General features: G+C 47.7%; 2 protein-coding genes across 3 annotated transcripts in view; both read right to left on the minus strand.

Moving 5' to 3' along the window:
• Positions 1-2,349: 2,349 nt before the first annotated feature.
• Positions 2,350-3,502, minus strand: GPX1 (glutathione peroxidase 1). The gene is made up of 2 exons (XM_059160897.1): positions 3,194-3,502; positions 2,350-2,907 (listed from the first exon to the last, which is right to left on the minus strand). The coding sequence occupies exons 1-2, from the start codon at positions 3,443-3,445 to the stop codon at positions 2,548-2,550; spliced, it is 612 nt and encodes a 203-aa protein (XP_059016880.1). The 5' UTR covers positions 3,446-3,502; the 3' UTR covers positions 2,350-2,547.
• Positions 3,503-4,545: 1,043 nt separating this feature from the next.
• Positions 4,546-16,076, minus strand: part of RHOA (ras homolog family member A) — a 57,653-nt gene continuing 46,122 nt past the window's right edge. For both annotated transcript variants that reach the window (XM_059160898.1, XM_059160899.1), the window contains 4 exons: positions 15,446-15,602; positions 12,298-12,418; positions 7,171-7,301; positions 4,546-5,794 (listed from right to left, as the gene is read on the minus strand). In XM_059160898.1, coding sequence (XP_059016881.1) covers positions 5,621-5,794; positions 7,171-7,301; positions 12,298-12,418; positions 15,446-15,601 — 582 coding nt within the window. In that variant the 5' untranslated portion in view covers position 15,602 and the 3' untranslated portion in view covers positions 4,546-5,620. The remainder of the gene's footprint in view (positions 5,795-7,170; positions 7,302-12,297; positions 12,419-15,445; positions 15,603-16,076) is intronic.

Raw genomic sequence — 16,076 nt, forward strand, 5'->3', positions numbered from 1 at the left:
CGAAACTGAGTAACAGCAGGGCCCATTTCCTTTTCGGAAGGCCTGCGGCCTGAATGCTGTTGCCGCTCCCAGAATCAAGCAATGCCCAGTGGCCGCTTTAACCGAACACCGGGACCTCAGGCGGCCTCACCGGATTCCTCTGCTCATACTTGCCACTTGAACTGCTGATTCACGATGGGGTGGGGCAGGTGCAGGTCAGAGCCAGCAGCGGTTTCATGGCTGAATGATAAGGAATGTGTATGTGTAGGAGTGTGTGTTTGCATGTATTGGGGGGGAAATGTCCAGTTTCTTGGGGAGGAAGGGGTAGTGTTAACTGGCTTTACTCTGATTCTTCCTGAAGGAGGGAGTTGGAAATGACTTTAGGTTAAGGGAGGCAGGCCGCTTGAAGTCTTAGGAAGATATTCCAGCCAGGGGCAGCCACATTGGGAACTCCTAAGTTCCCTCTTTGGCAACCCCAGGCATAAACTGACAGGAAAAAAAAGTGGGCGAGTAAGAGTGAGTCACCAGGCAGCTCCGGAGGGAAGAGGTTGATTGAAGTCAGTTCGGAAAGCCCTGGGTTCCCATTTAGAGCCTAACCAGACAATGGGGCCTGGGCCACGCTGACCCTTTACAGGAAAGGGGAGAGTTGGAGCAAAAAGTCTGTCCTCACATTCAGGTAGCTGAGTAGGATCCTAAGTGCCCAGAATTTCCAAAGCAGTATCCCTGGGTGAGGGCCATGGAACATAAGCTTTAACAAGTACCCTGGTGATTCCTGGAGGCTCTATGCTTAGCCCCCCAGAAGAGGACCTGACACATCTCGGACACTTGGTTATGTGGCTTCAGCTTCAGCTGCTCCCACCCCCCGCCCCCGAAACCGTACTTGCTGAGGAATGAGGGACACTCAGTCCGCAAGCACTTGCCCCAGCAACCGTTATGAAGTATCCCTTCTCACGGCCCCTTGACTCCATCCTCGTTCCCCCAGCTGTTCCTGTTAGCCGACCCAGGATTGTGAATCCATAGGCCTCCGGCCTAGGCACCGACTGGTTTATTTCTTGTCACTCTCCCCAGGTGATCTCATACTCTCCAGTGGCTACTTACTGTCCCCTTGTCTAGATCTTTGTCTCCCACCCACACTCCTTTTTGGATCCTCTTGTAACTACCTGCTCCAGATATCCCATCTGGATGTCTCATGCAAGATGTCTGAATCTCAACATTCTTCTCCCCAAACCTGCTTGTCCTTGTGTTGTCCAACTCAGTCGGCGATGTCCCCTTCCCACCTCCGACCCTTGCACTCTGCACTCCCTGCCTGTCCACCTTCTGTCAGTTCATTCCGCCGCCGAAAGCTTCTTGACTTCGCTTCAGCTTCAGTGCCATTTCCTCCAGGAGGGACGCATGATCCTTCCTGCTGGGCCAGGCTCTCTTATTCTCCAAGTTCCCTGTACTACCTCAGAACTGCACATGCTTTTAGTAACTATATACTCATTCGGCCGTCCCGAGGACTGCATTCCTGGCAGCCAACAGGATGCATGACACAGGACCGAATGATGAACCCACATTCTGCACTGGGAGACACTGCTAACTTGTTTTCACATCCTTGTCTACCCAAGCAGGAGCTGCATCCAAGCCGCCCAGAGACCCCCTGCGCTGTGATAGGAAGTGGCTACAGGTCTGTCTCAGAAGATAGGCAGCAGGCACAAGAGAGGGAGAGAGAAGTTAGATTCAAACCGCACCTGAGAAGCAGCAGCTTGCTTCCAAGATAAGCCCCTACCCTGGGCTGGAGGTAATTTCAACCGTTAAGTGTCAAGCAGGGCGTGGTCAGAAGGCCCAGTTGTATACTCTTCTCACTCTGAATACATGAGAGGCAACAAGCAGTTAAGGGCAGCCTGGGAGCAGACATAAATAAGCCTGGGTGGCAACATGCAAAGATCTAACAAAGTAATGGGAAAAAATTTGCAAAATTGCTTGGGCCTGGCACTTAGAGAAGCCACAGACTCCGAATGTAAGTGGGAACCCATGGTGTTCTCTTTTACAAATGTCATTTCCTGCCTAGCCCAATACTTAGAAAGGAGGCCTACCGCTGGGATTAGGCAATTGGCTCTTGACTTGTCTTCCTCTTTTTGGAATCTGAACTTCCCTTTTAACAGGACCTTGGGATGGCTCTACAAAATATCCTGGCAGAGGGAAAAACAATGGGACGGGAGTAAGGCTTTCCACATAGGGAAGAGTGGATTCCAGACACTGCATACAAAAGCGCAGGAAGTTCAGGCTTGACTAAAACAAAGGCCAAGGGGTGGAGGCTTAAGCTCACAGCCCTGTGACAATGCGGTTCCCAGGGAAGATGTCCCTAACTGACACAGGACACACACACAGTTCTGCTGACACTCAACACTTTATTACTGAGGATCCTTGTTAGGGAGGGAGTGCTGGGATGGCCAAGAAGCGCCCAGCTCGAGGGATTTTCCTGGAAATCAGGCGTTCCTCCATGCAGATTTCGAGGCAACACCGTCATGGACGAAATCCCCAGAGGGTAGCGCTGTGACTGCCAAGCAGCAGGGACAGGAGGGTTGCCTAGACACGGCCTGGCCCCTGGGACAGCAGGGCTTCGATGTCAGGCTCGATATCGATGGTTGGAAAGCGGCGGCTGTACCGGCGTACAGGCACACCATCTGGGCCCACCAGGAACTTCTCGAAGTTCCAGGCGATGTCGTTGCGGCACACGGGAGACCAGATGATGAACTTGGGGTCGGTCATGAGCGCAGTAGCATCGTCACTGGGGGCAGGCAGAGCCTCTCGCAGGAAGGCGAAGAGAGGGTGCGCTTGCGCACCGTTCACCTCGCACTTCTCAAAAAGCGTGAAGTTGGGCTCGAACCCGCCGCCGGGTCGGACGTACTTGAGGGAATTCAGGATCTCGTCGTTCTTAGCGTTCTCCTGCGGGAGGGAAAAGAAGCTGGAACCCAGGGCTTCAAGGGGAGGGGAAACGTTCGGACCGCAAACGACAAGTTTCTCGATGAGTCATCAGGATCTTGCCCTTCCCGTACAACTCCGAGACAGACCTGAACCCCAGCCGGGAGGAGCGCCGGCGGCCCGCCTCTCCGCAACCAGGACCTGCGCCTGGTTAGCCTGGCGGGCGCCCCGTCTGCGCTCCCAGCCCCAGGTGCAAGCCCGCCGCCCGCCGGCCGCGCCACTCCGCCCCCGCTCTGCCCCCAGAGCGCACCTGATGCCCGAACTGGTTGCACGGGAAGCCGAGCACAACCAAGCCCCGGGGCCCGAGGCGCCGCTGCAGCTCGTTCATCTCGGTGTAGTCCCGGACCGTTGTGCCTCAGAGCGATGCCACATTCTCGATGAGCAGCACCTTGCCCCGCAAGGAACCCAGGCTCAGGGGCTCCCCGCCGCCCAGCGGGCGCGCGGAGAAAGCATACACAGAGCGCGAGGCCGCCGTTGCAGCGGCGAGCGGAGCAGCACACATGGCTGGCTTCCAGAGTACAGTGCGGAGCTGTGGCGGGGAACTGCTAGGACTATGGAGTCACGTGGCACAGACTTTCCCCGCCGCTCTTCCCACCCATCTCAGCCCCGCCTCATCCGGCCTCCGCCCTCCCTGCAGCCGGGTAGGAGGGTGCGGCCTGGCCGGATGCGGGCACCACCCAGGCCGAGCGGAGCCACGCCGTGTAACCACCACCGCCCCACTGGTGGCTTTCCCGAGTCCCCCCCCCCCCCCCCCCAGGGCTTGGGCCTTCTCAAAGGCTTTTCAGTTCAAGGATGGGGCAGGGTCCGAGGAGACTGGGCAGCAACAGCAGCGGGGGCCGCTCGTGGCCCCACAGCCCTCCTAGGCTAAGCCGTATTACTCCTCTTGCCCTGTTGTAGCCAGGTGCACAGAACGAGTTGTGACTCGCGGTGGTGGGGTGGTGGTGCAGTTGGCAGTGGCTGCCAAGGTAAGTTTTCTCTGCGACGAGGCCCTATGGCTCTAGGAAGGTTAAGTTGGAGGAACTGTTCACTGCCAAGGGCAGCCAGGGCTCAGGCTCCAAAATGCAGCTCTAACTCCTTTCCCAGCATTCTGGGGCTGCCTGGCATGTCTTCTCATCCAGGCCTCTGATCTCCTTTCTCCTTTTGTATCTCCAGTGTGGCACTGTCCTTATTAACACTGGTTTTCCCAAGGAGCCACTGAGGCCCAGCCACCTCCCTGGCTTGTGGAGTGGCCCCAGCCAATTTCAGGCCACCTCCATACCTAATCAACCTAACCTGAGGCTCAGGCCTGTAAGTTAAAGACACGGAAAATGGACAGGAAGAGAAAAAATGTCACACTCCAGAGATTCCTCCAGAGGAATGACTGCTTGGAGTACCCTCATGTGTCCTCTGAACACTGCAATCCCACACTAGGCCACAAAACCATCATTTCCACCTTCTTAGGAGGAGCCAGGTTAGTGCCAAACTGCGGGTGGGGAGGGGTTCAGAATGGGGAAAAAGCTGGTATTTCACACTCTGAAGGATACTTCCAAGGAGAGCTAGGCTGGATATATCCTCCCACTCCCAGCCCTGGAGAGAGCAACACAAACACCAGGATACAGGAAGTTTAGAAAACTGCCTTTATTCTATTAGTAGTTGGAAAAATTAACTGGTACAGAAAAAAAGTTTAGTCAGCTGGAGAGGAGAAAGTGAGTGCCACCCAACAGAACGGGCAGCTCCTCTGGAAGGGAACCTGGATACAGTGAGGAAAAGGACACTGTGAACTAGAGCCAGACCCTGCAGTCCGGGTGAGACAGGTCATGCCACCTTCTGAAGTGTCTAAGTGCCTCAGGCATGAAACCAAATTCCTATTTATTTAGCCCAGCTCTGGGGAGGGGGTACTGGGATATGTGGGGCCGAAAACAGGTGATATGGGCCATCTTTTATCAGAGAAACTGACAAAACGGGAATTTTAAAAATGAATTTTCCATCTGACTTTATTTTCAAATACACTTTCTTTTTTAAAAAACCAATACACTTTCTGCAGGGATGACAAATATCAGTATTAGGAAATCCAATTATACAAAAAATACTACATCTAGTCTGGGGTAGATATATTTATTTTTTGGTAACATACATTAAGTGGCACTAATTACACAGTAACTATAAGGTAACTAACATGAAACCACAGAACTGTAACTCTGCCACAGCTGCATAGACTTGGGCCTTTCTGGATGAGCATTTTCAAAAAACTGGATGCCCATCACAGAGCTATGCCAATAAAATCTGTTAAGAAGTAAAGCTCTGAAGTAGGGACTCACTAGAGTACCTTGCAGCTGACAGATGACAGGCAGGACATGTTAGTTATAAAGTAGTTACAGCCTAATTCACAAAAGTTACCAACTGTTTCTCTTTCTAGAAAGAAGCAAGAAGTTAAGAAATTCCTTGAATTAGCGCCTGGTGTGTCAGGTGGGAGAGCAGAGGAGGGCTGTTAGAGCGGTGTCAGAAGGACCCCGGTGGTCAGGTGGGTTGGACATCATTAATAATCACGGTTGGCTTCTAAATACTGGTAGCAAGATGACTTCTGATTTGTAATCTTAGGTAAATTATAGATAAATGAAAAAGGCCAGTAATCATACACTAAGATTAATAAACAGCACTTCAAAATTAACCGCATGAGGGCTGTGCTTGCAGCAGGGTTTCACAAGACAAGGCACCCAGATTTTTTCTTCCCACGTCTGGCTTGCAGAGCAGCTCTCGTGGCCATTTCAAAAACCTCCCTCACTCCATCTTTGGTCTTTGCTGAACACTCCATGTACCCAAAAGCACCAATCCTGTTTGCCATATCTCTGCCTTCTTCAGGTTTCACCGGCTCCTAGCGGAGAGAAAAGAGCACTTTCAGTTAAGTGTCTCATATATGCAAAGTACTCAAATTCAGCTTAAAAGACTTCTTTTAAAAGCTGCCAAAACCAGATTTGAGTTCTGTCTTATGAAATTCATATGCAGTTCTCCTCCCTACCCCAATATAAAATCCCTATCAAACACGCTCTTCTCTGGGACTTGAGAGAGAAAGAAGAGGCCAGAGAAGCCCCATGGATTAGGGAAGGAATCAAGGGCAAAATGATTCAAGCTTTCAGTCCACTTGGTAAGCACTTGGGTTTTCCTGTAGTTAGCTTCACAGAGGATTAAATGCCTCTGGAAGGAAACAGATCCTGACCTTGACATTCAGAGAGACAGCTCAATGGAAGAACCTGGGCCGAAGACCTCAAAGCTCTTGTTCTGCACTGGGGAAGACCTGCCATCGGGCCAGCTGGCTTCTCAGAAGCAAAGATGCAAACTCCATCACCACTTTCATAAAGGCCTCAGGGCTCTCTGGACTCCCTGTCCTCAGGATTTCCTGATCCTTCAGCTGCCACCAATTTAATTTTTCGCCTCACATATACCAACGTAGTAAAAGGAGAGGGAAATCAAGAGCCTGATAAAAAGTTCCTACATTTGGAGCACTGAGTACTGCTGATGTTCCCTTCTCAGGCAGGCAATCCCTGTTTTAGTATATGTGCTGCCGAAGCGAGCACTCAGACAGGCAATCCCTGGAAGCACAGCACTACCTCACAGGAGAGGAACCCATCTCCTTTCTTAAAAGAGGTCTTAAGGACCCTCTGAGTACACCCAATGAATGAGGGACAGGGAGAAAGAGAGCCTTCTGGGACTCTTTGAAATAGCCTGGTTTGTTGGAGTTTCTGTTGGGCTCCCTCAACATCCAACCGTGGGCCCTGGGTTTAAGAATGCTACAAGAGGGGTGCCTGGGTGGCTCAGTCGTTTAAGTGTCTGCCTTTGGCTCGGGTCATGATCTCAGGGTCCAGGGATCGAGCCCTGCACTGGGCTCCCTGCTCAGCGGAAAGCCTGCTTTTCTCTCCCCTACTCCCCCTGCTTGTGCTCCTGCTCTCGCTGTCTCTCTGTGTCAAATAAATAAAATCTTTAAAAGAATGCTACAGGAGGGCGCCTGGGTGGCTCAGTGGGTTAAGCCACTGCCTTCGGCTCGGGTCATGATCCCAGGGTCCTGGGATCGAGTCCCGCATTGGGCTCTCTGCTCAGCGGGGAGCCTGCTTCCTCCTCTCTCTCTCTGACTGCCTCTCTGCCTACTTGTGATCTCTCTCTGTCAAATAAATAAATAAATTCTAAAAAAAAAATGTTTAAAAAAAAAAAAAAAAAGAATGCTACAGGAAAACAGAGGCCTGCCCCAGACCATACCTGCTTCATCTTGGCTAGTTCCCGCCTTGTGTGCTCATCATTCCGAAGATCCTTCTTGTTCCCAACCAGGATGATGGGCACGTTGGGACAGAAGTGCTTGACTTCCGGGGTCCATTTTTCTGGGATATTTTCTGAAAAAAGCAAAATTTTGAGATGCACAATTCTATTTTGAAGAATGTCCAAGAGTCCCAGTTAAACTGCCTTAATAGTATGCTCTACATTTAATGGGAGTCTCACTAGTTTCAAAACCACAGAAAAAGGCAAAATCTAACCTCCTTCCATTAAGCACAGAATCACCAGCTTCTTCCTCAGCCCCCACTAAGGAGCTCAGCTCCTATGGAAGTGGGGCCCAGTTAAAGCCTCTGGAGGAGCAAAGGATCCAGAACACAGGGTGGTTCCACCATGACGCAACCTGACCCAAGGAAGGAAGATATCCATGGGCCATTTCTGTCACTGCTAGCTAATAATTGTGACCACATCTTACAGAAAGGGTCTCCGTTCTTGTGCTACAGCTGGCCCAGGGTCCCCATGTTCTCTCTATACCTTCAGCACCCCCATCATGTAGGTTATTGGTATTTCAAATGGCTCAAGAATGACTTCTGAAAATGAGTAATAACCAGCTTCTTGCCAATACTGCGCTAATTTACAAAGGTTGGACATACATCATGGTGTGTAAGTTGCCCATGTTCAACTGCCCACAACCATGGTCTTGGGCACCGGCAGTGTCAGGCGTGATTCTGTAAAATGGGGTAACAGTATTACGTACCTTACACAGGGTTATTCTGAGTCAATGCATACTAAGTACTTAATAATGACAATCATTTAAATGATCTGCTTGCAATCTGAGGCTATATTTTGGAAGTAAACTGTTCAGGGGTGCCCTGGGTGGCTCAGTCAGTTAAGCATCTGCCTTCAACATGGGTCATGATCCCAGGGTCCTGGGATGGAGCCCCATGTCAGGCTCTCTGCTCCGTGGGGAGTTTGCTTCTCCCTCTCCCTGCAGCTCTGTTTGTGCATGCTCTCTCTCTCATAAATACATAAAATCTTAAAAAAACAAAACAAAACAAAACAAAAAACCTGTTCATTCTTTGACTTCAATACAAATTACCAAAAGATAAGAGTTACTTATAGACTATGGAAAGATGCTCTGTCTTCTGGCTAAAAGACCACATCAGATAAAGAAGCTATGTAAGTGAGGTCAAGAAACATTAATTTAATGCTCTATTCTTCAGCACATAAGATGGACACTTGACTGTGTCCATCTTCCTTTGCTATAGCAACAAAAGAGTCAACTGTATCACTAATGTCACAACCTAAAACTCAAAAGTTTTATTCTGAAACCAAGAGCTTCCCAAAGGAGTACAATGTTTCCAGTCCTCAGAACAATACAGAGTAATACAGTATAAAGGGCCAACCAATCTAACAACAAAGTCAAACAGCCTCAGCCCAAACCTTGCTCTCACCTTTGCACATGTGGTCACTTTCAGTTCAGGTGTGAGAGTGGTCACTTTAAAAGGTAAGTGAGACACCCCTCCCTTGCTCAAACCTTCCAAGAGCTCCCATCTTACTCAATATGAAGGGAAAAGTCCATACCATTAACCATATGGCTTTGCAACTCTCACTCCCATCCCTTCTAATGCTACACTGGATTCCAGCCTTCCCACCTTGGTGACTTTGCATCTCCTGTTCCCCCTACGTGGAAGGTTCTTTGGTTAGGTATCTATACTGGCTTCCTTCAGATCCCTTAGGTCTCTCCCAGAAGTCACCTTTTCAGTAGGGTTGCTGACCATCCTACGGTCATCCTCTAAAACAGAATACTATCATGGCCCATTCCATACCCACCTCCTAAGACTGTTAGTTGTAAAATTTCTTGCTATCAGATTAACTGGCTTTTTTTTTCCAACTGTTTTTTTTTTTTTTTTCTCTTCTGTCTCCCTTAATCTAGAAGTTTCTTCCATAAATAGATGCTCAGTAATATTTCCTGAATATATGAAATTATTACTTCAATAGTCGCCCGACTCCCTGGAACTCAGGACACTCTGTCTTGCCTTCTCTCATCATGAATAACATAAAAACTTAATTTTGGGGGGGCACCTGGATGGCTCGGATGGCTAAGTGTCTGTCTTCTCCTTGGGTCATGATCCCAGGGTCCTGGGATCAAGCCCCGCATTGGGCTCCCTGCCTGCTTGGTGGGGAGCCTGCTCCTCCCTCTCCTTCAACTGCTCCCCTGCTGTGCTCTCCTGCTCTGTCAAATAAATAAAATCTTAAAAAATCAAAAACAAGTTACTCCCCCCACCCCGTTTTTAAAGTAGGCTCCATGCCCAACATGAGGCTTAAACTCACAGCCCTGAGCAAGAGTCTCATGCTTTACTGAGCCAGCCAGGCACCCCTAAAACTTTATTTTTTAATTCAGTGATGGTAATCACCTACAGTATCTTCCACCCCAAAATAATCTGATCACATTGAGGAATATCACGTTGCATGGATTTACAGCGGGGTTGCACGAGGGCCTTTGGGAATTCCAGAAAACTAGAGAGAATCCTTACCATCTAGATCAGAGGTCAGCAAATAAAATCTTAACTGGAATCTACTTTTAAAAAAATACTTGTGGGGCGCCTGGGGGACTCAGTGGGTTAAAGTCTCTGCCTTTAGCTCAGGTCACGATCTCAGGGTCCTGGGATCGAGCCCCACGTCGGGCTCTCTGCTTAGCAGGGAGCCTGCTTCCCTTCCTCTCTCTCTGCCTGCCTCTCTGCCTACTTGTGATCTCTGTCAAATAAATAAATAAAATCTTAAAAAAAAAAAAAAAAAAACTTGTAAAAATAAGGGGTGCCTGGGTGGCTCAGTCAATTAAGCATCTGCCTTCGGCTCAGGTCAAGAACCCAGGGTGCTGGGATTGAGTCCCACATTGGGCTCCCTGCTTCTCCCTCTCCCTCTTGCCACTCCGCCTGCTTGTGTGCACATGTGTGTGCGCTCTCTCTCTCAAATAAATAAACAGAATCTTCAGGGGGCCCGAGTGGCTCAGGCAGCTAAGCATCCAACTGTTGGTTTTGGGTAAGGTCATGATATCCCAGTGGTGGGAATGAGCGCTATGTCTGGCTTGGTGCTGAGTACAGAGACTGCTTCAGATTCTTATTCCCTCCTCCTCTGCTCCCCCTACCCCTGCTTGCTAACACTCTTTCTCTAAAATAAATAAAAATCTTTTTCCTAAAAAAGATTTTATTTATTTGACAGAGAGAGAGAGAGAGATCAGAAGCAATTAGAGAGGAAGGCAGAGGGAGAGGGGCAAGTAGGCTGCCCACCAAGCAGAGGGACCGAAGCAGGGCTCGATCCCAAGACCCTGAGACCAGGACCTGAGCGAAAGTCAGAGGCTTTACCCACTAAGCCACCCAGGTGCCCGTAAAGTAAGTAATATCTTAAAGACTCTTTTTTTTTTTTTTAAAGATTTTATTTATTTGACAGACAGAGATCACAAGTAGACAGAGAAGCAGGCAGAGAGAGAGGGAAGCAGGCTCCCTGCCGAGCAGCGAGCCCGATATGGGACTCGATCCCAGGACCCTGAGATCATGACCTGAGCCAAAGGCAGCGGCTTAATCCACTGAGCCACCCAGGCGCCCAGTAAGTAATATCTTAAAAAAAAAAAAAAAAAACAAGTTTTACTGGAACATAGCCAAGCTCATTCATTATATATATATATTCTGTGGCTGCTTTTGTGATACAACAGCAGAATTGACTAGTTGTGGCAAAGTTCAGTACAACACATGGCCAGCAAAGCCTAAAATATTTACTATTTGGTCTTTTACAAGTCTGCTACCCCAGATCTCAACCAGAATATAGACTCTAGACCTACTACCAGTCCAGACAGCAGAGGCTCAAAACGTAAAATTATCACAGGGTTGGCTGGCAGCAGAGCTGAAACTTTCACACCAACATTCTAACTCCTGATCAAACTTATTATCCTATACCTATAGGTGGGGCCATAGTCTAATAACATCCAATCAAGTTAAACGAAGTTTAGGGGCACGTGGGTGGCTCAGTGGGTTAAGCCTCTGCCTTCAGCTCGGGTCATGATCTCAGGGTCCTGGGATCGAGCCCCAAAACTGGGCTCTCTGCTCGGCAGGGGGCCTGCTTCTCCCTCCCCCTCTGCCTGCCTCTTTGCCTACTTGAAATCAATCAATTTTTCTCTCTGTCAGATAAATAAATAAAAAATCTTAAAAAAAAAAAAAAAAATAAGCAAGCCAGGTTCGTCTGAGAAACCAATACTAAAACAACTGTTGAAAATGACTGAAGTGAACCAAGGGCGGAGAGTACCTGCTCTGTCTTGGGAGTCACTGCACAGAGGGCTCAGTCTCAGCTTAATGCCTTGGGAGGGATAACCTTAGTCAAGCAGTTCAAAATCCATGTTCAAGTCACTCCTTACTAGCTAAGATACTTTAGTGAAGTAGGCAGAGAGAGGGGGGAAGCAGGCTCCCTGCTGAGCAGAGATCCTAGGACCTGAGATCATGACCTGAGCCAAAGGCAGAGGCTCAACCCACTGAGCCACCCAGGCACCCCATACATAAACCTTTAAACAAACACACACACTACCAGGAAATAGCAAATCACCAGTCAAGATATGGCAAAGTAACACACTCAATATGAGGTACTGAAAAAAACGTTGTGAGCACCCAAAAAAGCATTCCCCAAAACACAGTTGAAAAGCTGGCTGTAGGGCGCCTGGGTGGCTCAGTGGGTTAAGCCGCTGCCTTCAGCTCAGGTCATGATCTCAGGGTCCTGGGATCGAGTCCCACATCGGGCTCTCTGCTCAGCAGGGAGCCTGCTTCCCCCCCCCCCTCTGCCTGCCTCTCTGCCTGCGTCTCTGTCAAATAAATAAATAAAATCTTAAAAAAAAAAAAAAAAAAAAGAAAAGCTGGCTGTATCTGGAACCTGCCTACTAGGAGACCTTGGCTGAAAAGTGATCCAGGGCCCAGGCTTTATAGTCCCAAGGCTCTAGGACTCTGGTCACTGATGATTCCTTTTATTAAGTTCATGTTTGCTTTATAACCACTTCATGCACAAAGAGGACCTGAGAAAGCAGGTGTCAGCCAGGCACACACACAGTGACAAACATCAGGCTGTAGAGTTACTCACCTAAACTATCAGGGCTGTCAATGGAGAAACACATCAGTATAACATCAGTGTCCGGATAGGAGAGAGGCCTCAAGCGGTCATAATCTTCCTGCCCAGCTGTATCCCACAAAGCCAACTCTACCTGTGATAGGAAAAATAAACACAAGAATGCAAGGTTAATCCTCCCAACTTTCAAAAGAAGTGGTAGTCACCAAAGAACATTCAAATGGCAAACTGTCCAAAATAGTAAAAGAAGCCTGAGGTGGAGTGTGTTCAAATTGTTTTAGGTTGAAATTTCTCAGAAGAATAGAGTACATGAAGTACATAATAAAGTACATAATCAGTACATAATTTAAAATATCAAGTCAGGGGCGCCTGGGTAACTCAGATAGTTAAGCAGCTGCCTTCAGCTTGGGCTGTGATCCCAGGTGCTGGGATCCAGCCCCACATCAGGCTGCTTGCTCAGCGGGGAGCCTGCTTCTCCCCTGCCTGTGCTTGTTCTTTCCCTATCTCTCTGTCAAATAATACATACATAAATAAATCTTTAAAAGTAAATAAATAAAATACCAAGTAAAAAATGTAATTCGTAAGAAGCACAGTATTTAATTATAAACAACATTCTAATAGAAAGGCAGATGAATAAGGAAAAGTCGAATTGTAAACAACATTCTACCAGGTGTACCAAACATAACAGGGAAACACCAGACCTGAGTAACTTTCCCCAATACATTCTAATTCAACTGCTTCCTTATTTGGTCTTATCATTCTGCTCCAATGTTTAAACACTGTATTTGAGGGGTGCCTGGGTGGCTCAGTCGGTTTAGCATCTGCCTTCCCTTTCCGTCACGTTGTGATCCCAGGGTCCTGGGATCGAGCCCCACATTGGGTACCCTGCTCAGCAGGAAGCCTGCTTCTTCTCCCTCTCCCACTCCCCCTGCTTGTGTTCCCTCTCTCGCTGTCTCTGTCAAGTAAATAAATAAAATCTCAAAAAAATTTTTATTTATTTGACAGAGACAGACACAGCAAGAGAAGAAACACAAGCAGGGAGAGTGGGAGAGGGTGAAGCAGGTTTCCATCAAGCCCCCAATGTGGGGCTTGATCCCTCATGACCTGAGCTGAAGGCAGATGCTTTATGACTGAGCCACCCAGGTGCCCCAAGGTATATTAATTCTAATATACTGATACCCAAGCCTCACAACATAACAGACCTCAGAATAGTATAGCTCATTCCTTCTACCAAATCGCACTACTTGGCCCCTCCATGCTTCATGTGTGCTTAGTCAGACGCATCCAACCCTGACTATCTCCTGATAAATGCTTCAAGGTGTTGGCCCTGTCTCTTGGAAAGGACTTTTCCATCTTTAGTATGTCTGTTCCTGGGACCACAATCACCTAGACTCTTGGATGGTTTCCTAGGCTATTACAGTACACTCTTACATGAACATTCCTAGGCAGCACACTCTCAACTTGGAGGCTACTGAGTTGCTATCAAGCAATTTTATTTCAGGGACCCTAGAATTCTGAATAGTTGGCTTAATGTGCTTTCCATACATGGTACCACAAACTGAAGCTAGGTAGCACTGGGACAGAAAGGGATAACAGGTAAAGCAGGAAAATGAGAAGGAAGAAAGGACATGGAATTATGAGGGCCAATACATTAGGTGCTAGCAGCATGAGACATGTGACTAAATACCCAAGAGGACTGAATATATTGGAGAAGAGGCCTTGTTCTAGTTTCCTTTTCAGCTGACCTACCTGCAGTGGGAATTTCATGCTTCTTCAAAAGTTGTACAGGAGCTCGGTAAGACATTATTTTGATCAAAAGAGAACAGAAAATTGAAAAATATATTCTAAAACCTAGAGGCACCTGGTTGGCTCAGTGGTTAAACAGCTGCCTTTGGCTCAGGTCATGATCCCAGGGTCCTGGGATTGAGCCCCACATTGGGCTCCCTGCTCAGTGGACAGCCTGCTTCTCCCTCTTGTCTGCCTGCCACTCTGCCTACTTGTGCTCTCTCTCTGACAAATAAATAAAATCTTAAAAAATACACACACACACACACACACACACACACACACACACACACATATATATATATTTTAAGATATATATATATATAGTAAACTCTAATTCCAGCAGAGTTTTGCTCCAGTCTTGCCAGTGGACATTTTAGGACAGACATGAAGAAATACTGTCCTTGTTGCCAGTGACAGGTAACTGAAGCAATGGTGGCAGCCTACTTAAGTTACAGTAAAAAACCGTTAAAAAATATTAAATATGAGGATGTTATTTAAATGTCACACTGGTGGGACGCCTGGGTGGCTCAGTTGGTTGAGCAGCTGCCTTCGGCTCAGGTCATGATCTTGGCGTCCTGGGATTGAGTCCCACATCTGGCTCCTTGCTCCGCGGGGAGCCTGCTTCTCCCTCTGCCTCTGCCTGCCATTCTGTCTGCCTGTGCTCGCTCTTGCTCTCTCTCTCTCTCTCTCTGACAATATAAATAAAATCTTTAAAAAAAAAAAAAAAAGTCACACTGGTGACTGGTGTAGATCAGAATACCCCTTTGAGGGACGCCTGGGTGGCTCAGTTGGTTGAGCGGCTGCCTTCGGCTCAGGTCATGATCCCGGCGTCCTGGGATCGAGTCCCACATCGGGCTCCTTGCTCAGCAGGGAGCCTGCTTCTCCCTCTGCCTCTGCCTGCCATTCTGTCTGCCTGTGCTCGCTCTCCCACCCCCTCTGATAAATAAATAAAATCTTTAAAAAAAAAAAAAAAAAAAGAATACCCCTTTGAGATCCATAAAATGACCTCTTGACCTAGTAATATTACTTCAGCGCTGAGTGAAAATATCATGACAGAACCGGGGAGGGGGGAATGTTCATCCATACACAAAGATTGATTTTAGCATTAACTACCTGGCAACAAACTAAATTTCAAACATAAAGCTATAAAAAGGCTTCCATGTAAAATAAACAGGGATGTGAGTAAAGTCTAGATGACAGCAGTTAAAAATGAACAAATCTGGACTATGATGGCAGAAACAGAATCGATTTTGTATTCACACGTCTGTTGTTATTATACTGTGTACTAAAGAGACAAAATGGCCTAACTCTCTACAGGCTCTAAGAACATCTTTGCCTAAGATGCAAAATGAAACCAGTTGTTAGGTGTACTCACCTGCTTTCCATCAACTTCAATATCTGCCACATAGTTCTCAAACACTGTGGGTACATACACCTCTGGGAACTGGTCCTTGCTAAAGACGATGAGCAAACAAGTCTTGCCACAGGCTCCATCACCAACAATCACCAGTTTCTTCCGGATGGCAGCCATGCTGAAACATGAGACAAAGGTGTTATCTAGAAGCAAAAGAAGCTATTCATAGCCTCAGGCTATGACACACAATTTTCTGACCATAAGGCACAAGCCACATCCAAATACAAAATGCTAGTACAACTTTCCACTTGACATCAAAACTCCACACAACTAATGGTTATACTTTAAATTTTCTCTTTTTAAGATTTATTTATTTATTTGAGAAAGGGAAAGAGGGACAGAGTGGAGTGAGGGAGAATCTTTTAGCAGACTCCATGCTGGGTGTGAAGCCTGATGCAGGGCTCTATCCCAGGGCCATTAGACTGCTACCTGACCCGAAACCAAGAATTGATGCTTAACTGACCACCATCCAGGAGCCCCAGACTAATGGTTATGTTAGTTAATGGTAAAAAGACTGAAAGTTTTTCCTCAAGATTAGGAACAAGACAAGAATGGCTACTCCTGCCACTTCTATCCAACATGATAATGGCAA

The sequence above is a fragment of the Mustela lutreola genome, chromosome 2 (genome assembly GCF_030435805.1).
Source record: "Mustela lutreola isolate mMusLut2 chromosome 2, mMusLut2.pri, whole genome shotgun sequence".
Taxonomy (NCBI): Eukaryota; Metazoa; Chordata; class Mammalia; order Carnivora; family Mustelidae; genus Mustela; species Mustela lutreola.